This window comes from Malurus melanocephalus, unplaced genomic scaffold (genome assembly GCF_030028575.1).
Source record: "Malurus melanocephalus ecotype Western Australia unplaced genomic scaffold, MMel_1.1 scaffold_768, whole genome shotgun sequence".
NCBI lineage: Eukaryota > Metazoa > Chordata > Aves > Passeriformes > Maluridae > Malurus > Malurus melanocephalus.
In genome coordinates, this window is record NW_026624000.1 from 5,586 (window position 1) to 24,214 (window position 18,629).

Here is an 18,629-nt window from a genome sequence, read left to right on the forward strand (position 1 = left end):
CAGTGAAACATGCAAAGAGACACCGTGACAGTAACCTTCACCATCCCTTCCCCAGTGTGTTTGGCTTTTCTTTTTTCCTCTCAACAAGGCTTAATCTCACTGTCTGGCTGAGCATTAATCCGCTTTCACCAAGTCCCAAACTAATGCCTGCTGCATTAATACACTGCAAATCCTCAAGGTATAAATTACACACGGTGCAGTATAAAAGGAAAGCAGAGGGCTTTCTTCTCACTACAGCTACTCCTTCTAGGAAGGCAAGTAGAATACAGGTAAGTTCTCATCAGATCCTGATGTAGAAATATTTTTTTTTTTCCAAATTGCAAGTGCTTCTAGCAAGTAATTGCTTCTGAAAAATACGTTATCCTTTGCTCTTTCTCTCTCTCTCGCTTCTTTTTCTTTGTCCTTACAAACAGGACACATTCTCTCTACAGAAATTTAGATAAAAATATTTCATTGGAAGTGGTGTAGTGTTCTGCTCTTATTGTTCTGGAAAGACTGCTGATATGCCATTTCAGTTGCTTAGGAAAATCAAACTCCTTTAACAGCAAACATAAGGAAGATCTGTTTTTAATGTCTCTGTTCTCACTGAGGAATCTGAGCACTTGCTGTTAAAGAACCACTTGAGGATAACGCAGAGATTCAATTTCTCCCTGTTTCCATAACAATTTCCTGTTGAAAATAACTATCCATGTTCCTCCAGTAGAGATATATTTTTTTTTTCTTTACAGACAGGATGAAGACAGTTAATTGTTGTGTGCTGCTCCTTTGCTGGAAAGCAATTTGCTGCAGCAGCTGTCAGCTCACCAACATCACCATAGCGGTGGAAAGAGAAGAATGCGAATTCTGCATCACAGTGAACGCCACTTGGTGCGCAGGTTACTGCTTCACCAGGGTGAGACTCTTCATTTCAGGCACCAGAATTAAATATTTCAAATTGTGCATGAAAATTTGTGCAGTTCTAGCGGGCACACAGACAGGATGAGCCTTGTGGGAGGGTAGGTGGAATAATTGCTGTGTTGTCTGACACAAGAGTAGGTACACAGCCAGTCTAAAGGGTGAAATGTAGTAAAATTCAGCATGTGTTATGTTTATATTGTATAACTAGAGGTGGAAGTATTGCAGTCTGGATCTCTGTGCTCAATTTGTGGTTGCAAGCAGATCCAATAAAGCAGCCATTACTATGCAGACTCCTCTTTTAAATAATTTTTTAAAATAATCAAGCAGTTGACCTGAAAGATTGTCTGGTGATGGCACGACACAAATTTGTGAAATTAAAAGATGCTTTGGATCTCAGCGATATTTTCACATTTCATATAAAATTTTGCGTTCTACCCCATAAGAAATTTCAAACCAGCTATTTCCTCTCTGTAATTTCAGGACCCAGTGTACAAATACCCACCGGTATCATCTGCCCAGCAAACCTGCACCTTCAAGGAGGTGGTGTACGAAACGGTGAAGATCCCTGGCTGTGGTGACCACCCCGAATCCTTCTATTCCTACCCGGTGGCGACAGAGTGTCACTGTGACTCGTGTGACACTGACACCACTGACTGCACCGTCAGGGGACTGGGGCCATCCTACTGCTCCTTCAGCCACAATGGGAGCAACCAGTGAAGGGCACTGATGGCACTTTGGCTTTAAATGTTCCCTGCTAAGTGAAGGTACTGTTCAGGTGTGGAAGGTAACAGGCCAGGCTATTTAGAAACTGCCAAAACTGAAACAGAGATTTTTAAGGCCAAAATTAAGAGCTACTGACTGGACTCCTCCACAGGCCTTCCTTACTTAACCTATCAGTTGCCTTAAAATCATTTCCATCGGTCTATAAAGTGCTGCTTTTGATTGCATTTGCCTTTTCCTCCTCTTCCTCTTTATCACAATTTCATTATTTATACTGCTGTATTTCTGGCTCACACAGATTATTCTGTGCAATTCTGTGCTTTCAAAAACTTCCCAATTTTCAAGTCTTTATTATCCCTGGCTTTCCATCTCTCCTAAGAATGCACTTATTTTAAAAAGCCTTGTTTCTGGTTTTGTTACAACCAAAACCTGTGCCCTAACTTCCTATTAGCTGGATTGTAAACCTCTCCCAGCTGAGATCCTGACTGGCTTTCTTTGCAAAATATTTCATTACAATCATTATGCTCTGCAAATAATAACTGCATGTATATTCAAGAGCCAAAAATCTATGTTCAAATGTTGAATGTCAGCTGAATTCTTGTACTTTCTCAGTAAGGCTTGTTAGCTCAGCCTGACTGTCACGATAACACAAGTAACATGAGCTCTAGTTCACGCCTGGCTAACTTGAAAAAAGAATCGTCATCTCTCTGTTTTCACCTGAAAAATGAGAAATGTTTAGCATTATTTAGCACGGGAGTCTCACAAATGATTTAGGGATGAATCTAGAGGCACCTGACCCCAGTAGAGTAAACATGGTGCAATAAATGTGCCTTGAAAGCATTTCACAACAATCCCTTCAGAGAATGGAAGTTCACAGGACTCTGCAGCAACCTAATTCTGCAAATGCCAATATGATGCTGGGGTGGTCTGGAAGCAAGCTGGAGGACTGACTGAATCAGAATGGGGAATTACCTCACATTTCTGAGAAAATTACAAGAAGCCTGCAGAATGAAATCAGATGGGGGAAAAGAAAACACATCAGAAAAATCCCCTGAAACAACTGTTTCAGCAGCAGCCTGGCACTGCAGACTCGGAGGTTTACAAGCAAAGAAAGAGCATCCAGCATCCCAGTGCTGCAGAAAAGTGGGAATGCAAGGAGCAGAGCCTACAAGACACAACCTACCTCCACCACTCAGCTCTGCACGAGTGGTTATTTCCAGCTTGGAACACAGAGCTTCAGAGCATTGAAAAACTGGAGAAAACCCACAGGAGAGTAACAAGGAAGGAGAGAAGCCTAAAAAAGTCATCTTAGGAGAAGAAGATTGAATTAAATGGAGTTGTTTTGTTTAGGGGAGGGAACACTTAGGGGGAACATTAGCAGAACCTGAAGACTGTTACACAGAAAAGAGCAGACAGTTCTCTGTGTCCAGAGAGAACAGAACAACTGAGGAAAGATTCAGAGCAGGCACTCACAAATCTTCTGAAAGGCACAGACATGAAATGAACTGTCAGGGAGTGGGGAAGGAGGGACAGGGGTGGGGTCTGTGGGTTACTGACCACTCCAGCTCCTCAGGAACATGTGGAACCTGCTAGGAATGACAGACAAAGCTAATTCAGMACCAGGCAGGGGAATGCAGGAGTAGTCATCTATCATGTCTGATTTTGAGACCCTTGCAGACATGCTTATTTAAAGARAATTTGCCTGTTACTCTGAATCTCYTATAATACATATGTTAACTTATTGTGGTTTTAACTTTTTTTATAAAAGATACTCATTCTCTTGATTTTATTTATAAGATTTACATGCATGGACATTTTCTTTGGTCTAGTGAAGCTTTAAAAGTGGTAAAGTAACAGCTAAATCACATTGGGTCTCACTCATTTCAGTTTTAAACATGAGCTGATTTCAGTTAAAACTAAGCATGTTATTAGTATCAGCAATTATTTCATTTTAATTGAGAGAATTTTGAATTAAAATTCAAAACGGAGTAGCTTGTAGTAAAAGAATGATGTATAAATGTTTTCAAGATAGATCTGTATTGTCTCTTGTGTATTTTTGAATAATAAAAATAATTTTATTGCACTTCTGTTATGTGTCTTAAAAAGAATAAAAAACTCAAGGGTCCACATGCCAACTTTACTACACTTTAAATTCAATGTTCTTTTCTCCCCCTCATTATTTTTCCCATGTAACTATAAATCCACCTGAGCCATATGTGCATTATATGGCCAAATCACATTAAATAATATTTATTCATCTGTCTGCCCATGAGAAGCAGGGAAATTCTCCTTTTGCTTCACTTGTGTGCACGGCTTTTGCTTTTCTTATTAAACTGTCTTACCTCAACCCATGGATTTTTTTACTTTTTACCCTTCCCAATCTCTCCCCAGCCCCTCTGGAGAGGAGTGAGGAGTGGCTCCCTGGGGCTGGGCTGGGGTTAAACCATGACAGGAGGTTTAGGAATGGAACTCCATAACTCAGTGCCCTYATCCAGGATTTCCAAACCATGAGCTGCTCCCTCTCCCTCCAACTGGAGGCACAAAAGACAAAAAACACAGGTTGAGGTGAGAACAATTTAATGGAAACTGCAATGAGATAAGAAAATGAGCAGTAACAATAGTAATAAGAAAAGTGTGAGAAAAGAGATTATTCCCACAAACAAACATCCTTGTTTGTGATAATAGACAATATCAGATGGCCCCAGGATCCTACTGTCAAGTAAAATCCATCCCAAATCATGTCAAAAATTACTTGTTGCTCTGCAGACCGATGGCCAACATTTCACTGCCAGTACTTTCAGCATCAGAAATGCAGAAATTCTTAGAGAAGGCTGGCTTGACTTGAGGATATCTTAGTCTACATCTGATAGTTTGTAAAACAGACTTTATCTTTTTAAAGTTCCATTGCCATTGAAAGCCCAACACTTACTTTCACATCAGTGTTTCTGAAAAGTTTTAGTGAAGGTGCACATGAGCCATGAATATCAGTGTAGTCTGAGGTCCAAATCTTCTCATTTTTATTTAAGAAAAATATTGAAGAGGTAATGTTTGTGCCTTTTGTCTAGATCTCTCGAGATGAATAAATGGGAACTTTCAAAATGTGGAAGTCTCAGTATGACATGCTACTCTAAATAGTAAATTGGTGGATAAGCTTTTAGAAATATTTCTAATTACAATCAGAAGTAGATTTTGAAGAATTCCTACCATGGGCCTAACATTTTCCATTGAAATCAATAGTAAATATAAATTTACTATTGAAATCAATAAGTAAAATGCTTTTCAACTTGAACAAAACCATTCTGCCAATGGTGAACTTTTCCAAAACTGTATATTCACTCTGTTTTCAACATCAGGTTCTGCAAAAACACCACCTTAGGCTATGCCACCACTTCAGCCTACAAAATCTAACACTGGAAGCATTAAAAATTAAAATAGACCGAACCGTTTACTTCTATTTAAGTTAAACCAGGATTGTCTGAGTTGCAATTAATTAATTATTCGAACGCCCAGATGTGGAGTTAAACTGAACAGAGATAAATCATCCTTGCTGCCACATCTGTGGGCGAGTTAATTCTCCCTGTGGCTCAGCACGCAGACAGCCTGACCTTGATCTCAGGAGTGGATGTGCCCGCTGTGCTTGGAGCCCTCCAGAATGCCAGGGTGGGAACACCAAGTGCAGCAGCAGCTTCTGTTCAGAGGCCTCTAAATGGACAGGACTGTTTAATCCCAGTGCCTTTTTCAGTGGAAAGCACACCCTGGATTCACAGACAGACAAGGAGACACGCATCCCTCACCTTGAAGCTGTTAATAAAAATTGATATAATTAACATCGCCCTGCTCTTGTCAGTGCTCAGCTGTTATTTCCAGCCTAAATAAATCATTCCTCTGAGCTTAAAACAGGCTTAAAACTTGATTTTTAAATTCTGCCATATCATTGGACTCACTGTATTTTCACAAGTGAGAAAATAAATATCCTCTGCCCATATTAGCCCAAGTGATGGATTAGATCTTACAAGTCATTCACAAATCCTCAGACAAATCTAGCCTGGAACAGCGGGAATTACAAAAGGTGGAAAACAGGAACATCATCACTCTGGCTTGCACATGCCAGCTTGGACTATGTGTGCAATGTTCAACCATATATTTTATTTTCATTTAAAAATACACCCAGCATCTTAGTTGAAACTACCACAAAAAACCTGAAAAAAGAGCTAAACAGCTAATCTAAAAAATGCATTTGGAAATGGCAGCCTTGAGATTAGTGGTTCCCCTCCACGCAGGCAATGGGAGCTGTACAATTTTTCTGGGTTTCTCGTGTTTCTCTTCAATTTCTGTTATTAACGTTAGCTATCAGAGCCTTGGTCTGTCAGCGTGACTTATGCTGACAGACATTACAGCAGCCCACAAGGCTGCAGTCTGGGAAATGGAGCAAACCAGACAGCAGCAGGGTTAGGGAAAGGACAGACTTTCAAGAAATCAAATGTCAGTGTTTCATTCTGTGTAGGCGGGGAAGGCGAGGAATTAACTGGCTCTGTTTCACAGCTATTAACCATCAGACCTCTTAATTCACTGAAAATATTAACCATCAGACCTCTTAATTCACTGAAAAAATAAGGGAGGCGGGTCAGATATATTTCTTGCGTTGTGTTATTCTGTGTGAAACAGAAATTATATATGGACATTATTCAGCGTGAAAAAGTAAGGGTAATTATGGATCTAATGTGTTTGGGTTACATTCAGCTACATTTCCATACATCAAATAATGGTATAGACAGATATATAATTCAGTCAGGATATGAGTCTAACCCCTAAGAAATGTCATTCTTAAAATGACAATATTCAAGACAGATAAATTAATCTAGCATTATCCAATGGCTTGTAGATAAACCTTTGAACAACTTAAGGAAAACTTAAGTTTTCCTCTTCCTTCATGTGTTTACATTTAAAATTTCCTTCAAAAAYCATCTTATCTTTCATGATCTCCTTCTTTCATTACACAACACTGGCAAGATTTGATGCTTTTGTGAATGCTGTGGAAATTCACAGTCAAAATAATACAATAACGTAGCAAAATCTTTAGAAGTGAGAAAGAAAACATAAAGCAAAATTTAAGTYACAGTGAGGCAGTGGGTTATGGATCAGGTCTATGCCCTGATAATACTTGCCTTTCCAAACACAAATCAGAGTATGCACTTCAGCCAGCCCAATGATCAAGAAATAATACAGACAGCTTGAAATTAATTCTGCTCCTGCTTTCAAAGAGTAYCCAAGACAGCTCTGCCAAGCAATGGATCTGGCCTAATCAATTAAACTCCTTTCCTATACAACTTCTCTTTTTAAAGAAATARMWTWMTCTTGATGAGAATTCTAAAGTGAGCTAAATGCGTTAGATGGGGGACTGATTTACAACGTGGGTGTGAACAGACACAAACTTTACCTCAGTGGCTTTGTTTACACAATCTAACCTTAAGACAAGTAGATCCTGATGTCCAAGTATCTCGATGTGTTCATACACCTGGATTATTATGTCTGGAACTCAAAACCACTTTRCACTGTGCTGCTTAGTTCAGGGACGATGTAAAAGCTTCCCCAAATTGCTGTCTAGGCACAGTCTGGTTACTCAGACTCAGTATTTATTGTATGTATTTCTTCATTTCTGTCATTTTATGAAGCATTTCTCTAAGCAGAGTGTGCAAACTACCTTGTAAAATTCCAATATCCAGCTAATGAATTAATTAGAGATAACGATGCTGTAGTACTTGGACCCCAACACAAGCCCCAGACATCACCTCTAAAACAAGCACTGTAATTAATGGAAAGGATATTGTCTGGAGTGGTATTAYAGACTCATGAGAACCACTCTAAGAATATTTCTTTTCATCTATCTAAAGTGATATTATTTTAGAATATTTATCGCAAGATTGGGACAATTTAATTTTTGGGGCAATTTAATTTTGCTTGCACTGAGTAGACCAATAATTGGTGAATAATAAATATAATAATAACATAATTTTTTAAAAATAGCAGTAAAGCAAGTCTGGAAATGAACATTACATCAGAATTAGTAACCCCTAAATATAAATTTCAATGCTTCAGGGGTTAAATATTCAAGGGCTTGTGGTGTCCTTAAATAATTCAGACTACAGTCTTCCAGTAGATGTCTGAGCCATTAAATATTCACAAACACTTTGAAGACTGGAATAGTGTCAGATCTCAAATTAGGAAATTTCCTTTTAATGTTACTCTTACATGAATTTCTACCATCTTATTTCAGGGTATTTGCCACATTTCTAACCAGTTAATACTGATAGCACAAAAATGGATCTTTTCTGCTTTTGACTTACAACCCATTGACTTCAAAATAGGAAAGGTGACGTGCCCAAGGATATGGCAATTGATAAAAGAGACTTCTGGRTCTCCCAGCTTCTCCCTCTAGCAAAGCAACATGAAAACCCAGTTTGRAGCATTATGAAATCAGTGTTATTATTATGCTACACCAGTCAGGCAAATCTCACTGCCCTTTCATTCCCTCAGCTAAYGCTCAGGATTTCAGGATGCAGGATTTCGATACTTCTGGTCAAAAACAACAACAACACAAAAAACCCTACCAACCTGATCTGGGTATTTTCAATTTCTATTTATAAGTTTTAAGAAAACAGCTGCTTTCCTTTTCCTTATCACATTTTCTGGCTGCTGGCTAGCAGAAAGAGAGGCATTCTTGCACTTTTTGACCATGACATTGCTAGCAACGCTCATTTGTTTCACATAAAGTCCTCTGAAGAGCATTCCAATCAGTTTTTAATTCTGTTCTCATCYTTTTTACGTGGTAAACACCTAAATAATGCCTGCTTTTCCAAACTGTGTGCACAGCATTTTTCAGGTTTGCAGATGAAATGTCTCCATACACATTCACCCAGTTATCCAGCATTTTGCTCTAATATTAACCAGACACATTCTCACATTTGGGAACACAAAATGCCATTCCTAAGCTCGAAATTCAAGTTTTCAATAACTGAGAAGTGGCAGTGATGTTCAGTACCAAGAACCACCATCAGTGGTTAAGATGGTAAGAGGAGGTTTTTGAAAATACCTTGGCCTGCACTGCACAACAGCATTGCGTCCTTTTTAAGAGCTCTCAGCTGAAGAACACACACATTTTATCCTTATCACACAAGGATGAAATGTTCATATTCTGCAGTGAAGAAGATGGCAGAAATATCTTCTGAACAACTCAYAACTCTGGCTCTCTTTGGAAAAATCTGTGGTTTTTGAGTGAGTCCCTCCTGCTCAGAAAAAAGGTAGAGTAAAATGCCATCACTGGTATTTTTAAATGTTTCTTTATCTGGCTTTCCACCTCTGCTGAGCACAACACTGTGTCTATTTTATTTCTGTTTGATTAAAAATCACCAAAAAACAGATTTAAATTGATACTGTAAACTCATAGTTGAATATATGAGTAATGACAGTCACAAAGTTTGCTTTCAAWGCAGAACAAAAGATAATTTCCCTTTTCACCTCTTCAGCTCAGTCAGCTTTCAGCGTTCACTGTGCTCAATGTTTTTATTTTCAATGATGTTTTTCTTTGCCTGAATGAAAATGTCCTTTGTGTGGTACCTGCACTAAAGTAAAATCCATTGGGGAAACCAAGGCCAGACAGATTTTCCTGGTGAACACTTGAGCTTCCAAAACAAATTACATCGTAATTCATCGTGAGCAATACTTCCAGGAACTCAGCTTTAGTTATCTAAATTAAAATCTCCACMAGTCAGGTTTCCTAAATCTCATTTACCCTTCAGCCCACTAAKGTGTCCCTGGTAGCTCACCAGAATATGCCACAGTCTGCGTAACAGTTGCATGAATTAAACTCTGAAATTACTCCTGTGAGACTTCCTGCATTTGAACAGCCATTCCTAAATGTATAATTCTTTCAAAAGACAAAACTAAATCACAAACAGGCTTTTCAGCATAAGAACCCATTCTCTTTTGCCTGTGTGGCATTCAGAGAGGCAATGAATTAATGCAAACCAAAGGTTTCAGGTTTTTGATGATGCATYCCCCCCACCCTCTCCTTTCTTCAGGCCACTCAGCAATCTCAGGAATTCTTGTTAGGCCTCAGCCTTGATTAATGGCTCCTGGGCAATTAATCTCCCTTGAGCTTATCAGTCTGTTCCCAGAATTTCTGTTGCCTAAGGAACTCCTGTTGTCTGGCAGAACAAGGCTTGAAGCCTTGAAACATTATTTGCCTGAATCAGAGCAGAGTGAAACAATATGTTRAATTAGTCAATGATTAAGTGCTGCTAAACCCTTTAGAAATAAACCATTGAGCAGGTGTGGGGCTGAGTTTGGACTCATCTTCTCCAAGGCTCCATCAGTGGGATGGTCTCCCTTACCCTTGTAAATAACCCAAAATTGATCCCAAGCAAATTTCCCTTTCCGTGCCTCATCTCTGTACTAATGGAACGTGCCTTGTTTGCTTTTGCTTTTTTCTATTAAATCTGCTTTTGCTAATATCTTTGAGAGATTCTTTAAGTGAATAAGAACAAAATGGTGTTGTATGAAAAGAGATACTCAACGTGCTGATCAAAAATATTAAATTGTCTGGAAGTACCACTGTGTTATTCTGAAGCCAAGAATTATTTACTCCCCTTGATAAAGCTTTAGAGCTCTGTGTTTTATTCTCTGTCTGATGAAAAAATAAATGTGTTTACCTACTCTGAGGTAAAGGGAAAGCTGCCACCAAACCCACAGAATTTGTTGCTCATTTTCCTCCAGATGAATACAGCACAGTTCCACCAGATGGCATTACACATCACATTTCAGGTGAGAAATATGAGGCACTGCAAATTTTCTTGCCTGCTTATATTTGGGAGGGTTCAGACCTCACCAAACCCTCTGTGAACATCCAGCACGCAGAAAAATGACATCCCTATCTCTGTTCTTAACACGAGAAAATATACACAGGCAATAAAAAAYGCAGAAAATTAAATGCTACAATATTTCCTGTTAGAAAGTACAGAGTACTCACTTCATAAGTGATATTTTATAGGGAAATAAACTTCTAGTGAGCAATTATGGGATAGTCCAAACTCTGGGCTCATGGTCACTGCAGAATCAGTTCAATTTTTTTCAATTATGTCCTGGCCACTGCTGCTTATTCAGTTCCTACTGAACACAATTCTCTAGCTTATTTAAACATGGTGAAAATCAGCACAACACCAAAATGGGGACTCAGCCTTTCTGTGTAATTAACAAATTTATCTAATTAGMTAAAGAAAAACATGCCACCTAATTTGGTATTCTCCTGAGCCAGACAAATTTCTCACCAACGATTGCCAGTGCAGCTGATGCATTCTCCCTCTGCAGTGAAAACATGGCATKATGGAATTTCAGGGGCCTGTTGCAGATAAGCAGCACCACAGCAAGATTAGGACAGTATCAGGGGCTCTGGCAGGAAAGCAATCCTGAAGGATGCAGACAGAAGATGAGGCAGAATTTTACAGCATGAGAAAGATCAATGAGCATCTCAGAGGCTGGGCAAGATAATCCAGGATAATCCATAATCTAGAACTATTCCAGCTAATTAACAGCCCTCTGCCTGCTATCCTAATTGAATTCCTTTTGGGTTTGTGTTTCTCTGGGCAGCAATGGGCTTGTACAAGCAAACTTTTAGGAAAATCTGTGTAACTGGAGCATTCACTGGTGCATTTACACTTCTCACCTGTTTGAGAAGAATTCAGCAATTTCACTGCAGGCAGATCTCATTCCAGAATCAAACCATCACTGCAGCAATTGGAATGTTGATTCCAACAGAACAGCTGAACTTCTAGAGTGTGGCTGTTCCTGAGCATCAAAACATGATGGTAAAAAAATAACATAGCAGATAATAGTGTGAAAAAGCTGGAGCTCTGAAGACTTTCTGAACTGAACAGAGGTGAGGGAATCTTAATAAAGAGATTGCAGAATTTCCACGAAATGCAAGAAACAATAGGAGCTTGCTGTTCAGATTAAAAAACACAGAGGAGGATATTAAGAAGCCAATTGGTAAGGAAGAAGTAAAARTTTGTGAAAAGGAACAACTAAGGCTAAGTACAGCAGCAGTATATTCCCCCCAGGTAGATCAGAATTTTAATTTGATCCTTCTTTTTCATGCTCCCATTCAACTCCATGATTTCTGTTTTGGGGTTTTTTTTAAATTTTTTAATACACAAAAAGGCTGTAGTAGTTTTAATTTTTAAAACTACCAATTAATTTAGCTCCATAAGAGTAGAAGAGCGGGGGATAAAGGAAAGCTTGGCATAGTGGATCATAATTCAGTGTTAATAAATGCAGCTGCAATCAAAGATTCCTGGAGAAATTATTCTTCTGTACAACAGCCGTCATCGCTTTCCATGGCAACAAAGAGCCACTGCATCCTACTCAAGGGTAAATCCATCCTTGAAGWGAGCCTTACCTAAAATCAGGATGTGCACACTTTGAAACAATTCGAGATGGAGGCAGATATACAATGAACAGTCAAAAAAAAATTCTCTTCTGTTTGAATTACCWTGTTTTAGCAGCACATCCCTTGTTCTCAAGAATTTGCATCCTAATTTCTTCATAACCAAAATGTTATCTTTGGGGTAAAGAATGGATAGGCTCTTGAAACATAATTTCTTAGCTCGTGATTGCAGAACGTTTTCATACTAATCAGGTAATTTCCAATTTTATTTGCAAATTCCATTAAGTTCTGTGAAAAGCTCGACAAAAGCCACARCCTCAGTCTCTGTTTTTGCTAACACAATGACAGTGTAATTTATTCCCCCACACCAGCTCTGGGTATGCATTACTATTACATATCTTTTTAAACCTGTTTGCTTCAGTATGTGAGCCAAACTAAAGCTGGTAAGCTTATTCYTAACACAAACAAGTAAATTATCTCCAAACTCTTTTCCACTTCCACTTTTTTTTTTTCTTCAAAGTAGTTGTTTAAAAGAAATAACAAGAATATTTACATGTTTTTATACTACCACTGGTCTTATCTAATATTTTAACTCTTTCAAACCCATATTCTGAGCTCTCAGTGTTCATAAAACAGAGCATAAAACACAGGAAAAAAGYACTGGGTTGGTGACCAGGAGAGTATTCTGCACCACGGACTTGACAAATAATTCTTACTTTGTAAACTAAAGAGAAAGCAACCATCGTACAGGATTTGGTTTCTTAAGTTAAAACACATTTGCTTCCTGCTATTTTCCTGATTTTGAGAAACAAGTGTACCTAGACTGCCAGAAGGACCAAAGCCAGGTTTCTCAAACATTACAATTTTATCAAGTGAAATTACCTGGAAGRGGGAAAAAACTGCAGTAACTTCWGAGCTTTGGACTCCACYMTTGCTACTATTTATTTTGCTTGTGCCCTTTTTGCTCTTTWAATCTTTCTCTTTCAATCCTTTCTTTCCCAATCCTTGAGTCCAACTTGCATTCTCAGATCATCTCTATGCTAGATTCTCACTCAGACCTCAATGGTCCTCCATTTATCCAATTCCCAGTCCAACCTACTCTCTCATTTTGTTTTCCTCTGCTGCCTTTTCCCCTTCTGTTCATCCTCCCAAGTTCTGACATAAATCCTTTCTGCACTAACATCTGCTTTAGTTTCTCAGAGCAAAACATTTTGGAAAACTCAAAAACTTTTCCCACAGGGTTGCACTGTACAGGCATCAGCCTGCTTGTGCTTCTGCTTGAAAAATGATAATTCAGACCTCATTTGGTGCTTGGGGAGACAAGAGTCTGAAAAGGATTGGATAGTTRTGCAGTTTTTCCAGGCAAATTACTGCAACACAGCACATTGCCTCTCTTCTGTTAGTCCTGGTACTATCTGGAAAGGAAAGACAAGTCAAAACAGTTAATGCCCATCCCACTTGGCATCCTAAATAATCCATTCCCACGCACAAAATCTCTATTCTACTTTTTTACATGCCCGTCATTATTTTCTGATGCTTTCCACTATTACAAAAYAAAYAAACAAATAAAAAACTACCAGTGCTAAGGCACCAAGCCACACTGAAAACAAGCTGTTGAATACAAGGCTGAMCTAACTCCAGAGTACTCACCCTGATCCAAGTACAATACCCAGGGACCATATTTCACTTCACAAAATCAGCTTTCCCCTCCTTCAGCACAAGAATGTSCCACTGTGTAGAGCAGGAGTTAGCTCATGGGAACAAACCCCGAACAATACAGATGCTTCTGTGTACTTCACTGCGTTGTACCACTCCAGAGAGCTGAAAAAAAACCACTTACAATCTGAGAAATCTGATAAATACACAAAATATTACTTTATGGGAACATTTAAGCTGAGGCTGAAAATTCTGAATGTTCTTTTGCACAACCCTTATTTGAGAGGCCACTAAATTTAGGGTGAGCCCGCACACGAGGATCTTTCAAGTGTCTCTGYATTTTGAGAAGATCCAGGTTAAAATCCAGATTTAACACATCTCTCCAGTCAGATCAATTCATAACAATGTTATAACGATTCCAGCTGAGTTTCTAAATATTGACAATATGAAGTAGCCCTTCAAAAGAGACATTTTCTCACTCCAAATCTATTTGCTGTATMATTTTCTGGACAGGTTTCCTAACACCCAATTCCTTGCAACAATAACTTCTTTGGTTTTCCCTTATTTTTTTATGCAGCAATGGTTTTTCTTTATGCATGTTTGTCATTCAGAGTAAGAATAATGAAGACTTCTAAAATTCTTCCACTCATTACAGTGTCATAGCTCAAAAAGGATGGATGAACATAATATGCATAGGCTTCAAAATAAAGGAAAAGCAGGCAATGAAATCCACCATAAAAACGGAGATTGCAGAAAAGAAAATGAAATTACACAAAAGGAAAAAAACCAGCATTTTGGTCACAGTCCATTAAAGTGAATAATTAAGGAACTGTTCCAGTGGTGTGTTATGTCTTGAAAATAACATGAATGCAACATAAAAAATGGCCCAAATGTTTKTCTCCTACAGCTGGAGGGTAATAAAGACATAAAAACAAAACAAAGTATGTTYAGAAAGGAGAACATTAATTTAAAATATCAGAAAGATGTCACTTCACAATTATGAATATTTTTAAACTAAAAATACTAAAATTGTGAGWGAAAAAGGCACTTTTTCCTTTTAAAATAAAACCTGGAGAAGTACCAAGAGATGTGTTCAAAGCAATTAGCAACTGCCTTAAAATTGGAAACCTGAAATGATGTACARACATCAGCTGGACAAGCAGATAATGGGAATCTTTTCATTTCTGCCAAAGAATGAGAACCTGGAGCACTGATAAAATGGTATCAAYTCCCAATAACAGAACTGCTCTTTGCACTTCAGAATCGAATGAAAAATCTTTGAGAATCAAAATGAACCCCATGACATAGTGAAACCATAATTCCTCTAGTATTTCAGTCATCACTGAGCACGTTTTTTATCAATTATGCAAAAGCATGTGCTAMTTCCTAGCATAACGAGATTCAGAGGAGGCTGGATGGCTCAGTAACTACAAAAACATCTCAGTGAATTCTTAAAAAGTTTTTTTACCATCAAAACAAAATACCATCAAAGCAAAATGGGCTCAGGTTGAACACATTTTAGGTTTTGGAGGGGGGATAGGAAACACTTGTTGTTCTTTCCATCATTTGTCAGTCTTTCCCTGTTTCTCTCTCAAAACTAYGACAGCAGATAAAATATCCAAAATCTGATTGTTTGAACCCTTTTAAAAAGCACAGCCTAATACAATTTGTAACGGGTTTACATCCATTTCTGCAAGTCAAAAACTGTTATGTTCAGACCAGGACTATTCACAGTCACTGCTGGTACCTGCTAACAGCCCTACCAATTGCAGACAAATGAACCATTTTCTCTCCAAATACATAATGAGGCATGAAATCAGGGGGCAAACAGTGTTTTTAGGTCAGTAGTTTGCCAGAAGGCCATAAAACTGATGGACAGTGTAAATGTCTCCCATGCCCTAAGGAAAAAAAATCACTCTTTAATGTAAAAATAGAAAAGATATAAATAAACTTGATTTCAGTAAAGGTTTCATGGGATAACTGTCTTATTTCTAAAAGGATTTCAAGGAACCATGGTAATTCCCATAGCTACAGTTGACAGAAAAGTTTGATGGACAGTGAGTCATGGAGCAGAGCACTGCAGAACTAAAAAACAGTTACAGGATTTTGTGCAGAGCCCAACCCCTGCAGCAGAAGAGGACTGARGAAAACCTAAGCTCACAGAAACATTTTTGATTTGTGCATACACCCAGCTGCAGTGACCATTTTTAGGAATAGAAACCTCAGCAAGCAAAGATCCTCTTGCAGCAGGGTCTCACACTAAAACCTGAGTCCCACCAACACAACTGCAACAACAAAACCTTGCACAGGTGCCCTTGAGGCCATAAATCTTCCCTGAAGTTTGTGAGGTGYTGTTTTACTCCATCTTCTCTAGATAAGATTGTTTAGGATCTTCTCCACAAGGTAACAAACTGGCACGTGTTAAGGTAGATGTGATTTGCCCTGGAAAAGATCCTTTTTTAATATAATATGTATCAGCTACCCATAGCAGCAGTTTTATGCCAGTCTAGCCACGTCAGCACAGTAAATGTTTTCCTCAGATAAAAATGTGACAGGAAAATTTCTCCCTTTGCAGACAATATCATGCACAATCGTTTCCAGAAAACGCCTAATCACTGCTAGTTATTTTGCTGGATAGGTTTCACAAAATTAGGACTTAASTGGAGTGCTTTTCACTGGCTGGTGGCAGCTACAGAACCAACACTTTTTGACCTAAATGGCAGTCTGTTCAGCCTCAGAGCTTGTTCTCTGTGGCAAAATGCATAAAAGAACTGCAGAGGAACCATGAATCAAGCCCTACTATTTAATAGGCAAAAATCATGGAAGGCTTTTTGGAGTGATGGATGATCCCACAGTGACACTGACATAAAGCCCACTCACAGGCATTTATTCCCAATCCGTGCTCCTTGCTTCYTGGGACATCAGGGGGCTTTAGGGGAAGAAAAAACACACAGAGCAATGATTCAGCATGCAAAAAAAAAAAAAAAATGTTTTCCCTGTTTGATTCTTCAGCAACTGTCAGATTAACAACCTTCATTTTCCACCAAGTCAAGCAAGGAGAGGATGTTTTTCTTAGGAAAGGACAAATTCTGAATTCCTTGAACACCCTAACCTGTTACCAGTGAGTAAGCACTGGCTGCCTTAGGTCTGTGCAAGGATTAGTTGCTCTGGAAGCCACTAGAAAGAGGCTGAATTAGATTGTTTTTAGCAGTGTGCCTGCTTTTTGAATCAGAAATCAATTCAATACCTTCACAGATGGGTAAAGGAAGCCTCCCAAACATTGAGTTTGTATCCCAAATGAGACACAAACTGGCAGAGAGTCAATWCCAAAGGCCAGCTGACATCCACATTTCTGAGCACATTCCCTTCAGCTCCAAAGGCCAGCACAGAGCAGCAACAGGGTGATGCTCCATCGTCTGTGAAGCTGCTCAAACAAGAGGAGCAGACTGCCAGCAGCAGCCAAAATCCTCCTCAACACAAAGATCTCACTGAGCAGACAGACAGAATGTTCCAGACAATAAATTTGTAAAGACTGTCAAGAAATCAGCCTGGAAAGGGCAGAAGATTCCCCAAGAGGCATCCCAAGTCAGATGCCCATAAAGCAGAGGATTCTCTTTGTGACACAGCTAAAATCAAAGTGTTGAGGGGGATTTAAATTTTTTTTTCAGCCTGACAGAATCTATATTATTTCTAGATACCTCAAAAACTGAAGCATTATATGAATCCAAATATTCCACATTTTTTGCAGGTCAGCAACAAATCTGTGACTGYTTTAATCTCTTGAAATCAGGGCAACAGAAAGACACAATTTTTAAGTGATGATGTAYGTCAACACTACTTTATTCATTTTTAACACATGAGGAATTGAGATGCACATGAGTTACTGACTCTTAGCAAGCAGACCTAAACTAGAGAGAGGATTTCTGCTACTGTTCAACACAAAATCCATTTAAAATTACCTTGACATACATGTTCCTTTCCAGCACAAGCCCTGACAGTTTTCAGATGCCCTCATGAATGAAAATGGCAAATGGAATCAACCTGCTATGGCAGAGAAACAAAATTCCTGCCCAGTATCACCAGAATATATGAGAATATTTTTACCACACCTAGTCTCACTCCTTCATCCTTCATATGTGGAATCCTTTAACTCTAAACCCCAGAGGCCTCCCTCATTAAGGCACCATTCCTTTTAAATAGAGAAAAGCTAATGTGATCAACCAGAACCAGTCCAAATCCACGGATGGCAGATTTGTTGCAAGTTAATTCCCAGATAACCCCAAACCAGCCCTACACAGATTGACACTAACGCTGAAAAACCAAACGCACCTCGCTGCTCTGCCTGTATTTATGTAATACAAATTGATGGCACAACCTGTATCTCAAATATCTCCTCTCATGAATTATTCCCCTTCATTAACTGCACAGATTTCATCCTAAGCAGCCCAAGCCAGCAGAAGCATTCTTGCTGAAGCCTCCTTGAATGATGGCACTTCACAGTCTCTCTGTCATCSTTGAGCCACTGTATGACTTAAGCAATCTATATGGAATTTATAATGGCTTTCTTTAATGGTCTGATGGAAAAACAGCAAATGGCACAGCCCACATGCTGGYACTGTCACAGTTCTGTTAAAATTTGTGTTCCCATGCTTTGCAGGATCAATATTATAAATTTAAGGTACTTATTAGGGCACCTGTGTTCTGTTTATTACCCTCAATGTTCTGAAAACTGGAAAAATTAAGGTGTGTTCTCACTAGGTGTGGATCAAAATTTCATTCCTCCTCCCTGTAAAATCCATTGTCCTGAAGGCATTYATAGAATCATCAAGGCTGGAAGAGACTTTCAAGATCMTCCAGTCCAATATTCACCCCAGCACAGCCAGCAAAACCCCAAAATCACCACACCACCCAGACTGTG

General features: G+C 38.9%; 1 protein-coding gene across 1 annotated transcript; it reads left to right on the top strand.

The window, feature by feature from the left end:
• The first annotated feature begins 733 nt into the window (after window positions 1-733).
• FSHB (follicle stimulating hormone subunit beta) lies at window positions 734-1,614 on the top strand. Its single transcript, XM_057385001.1, has 2 exons — window positions 734-892; window positions 1,378-1,614. Exons 1-2 carry the CDS (start codon window positions 734-736, stop codon window positions 1,612-1,614), a joined length of 396 nt encoding a protein of 131 aa, XP_057240984.1.
• Window positions 1,615-18,629: the final 17,015 nt, after the last annotated feature.

Excerpts from the sequence above, each read along its gene's own strand:
- FSHB (XM_057385001.1), top strand. The coding sequence starts at position 734 with ATGAAGACAGTTAATTGTTGTGTGCTGCTCCTTTGCTGGAAAGCAATT. Across the intron at positions 893-1,377 it reads CAGGTTACTGCTTCACCAGG|GACCCAGTGTACAAATACCC; the intron begins GTGAGACTCTTC and ends CTGTAATTTCAG.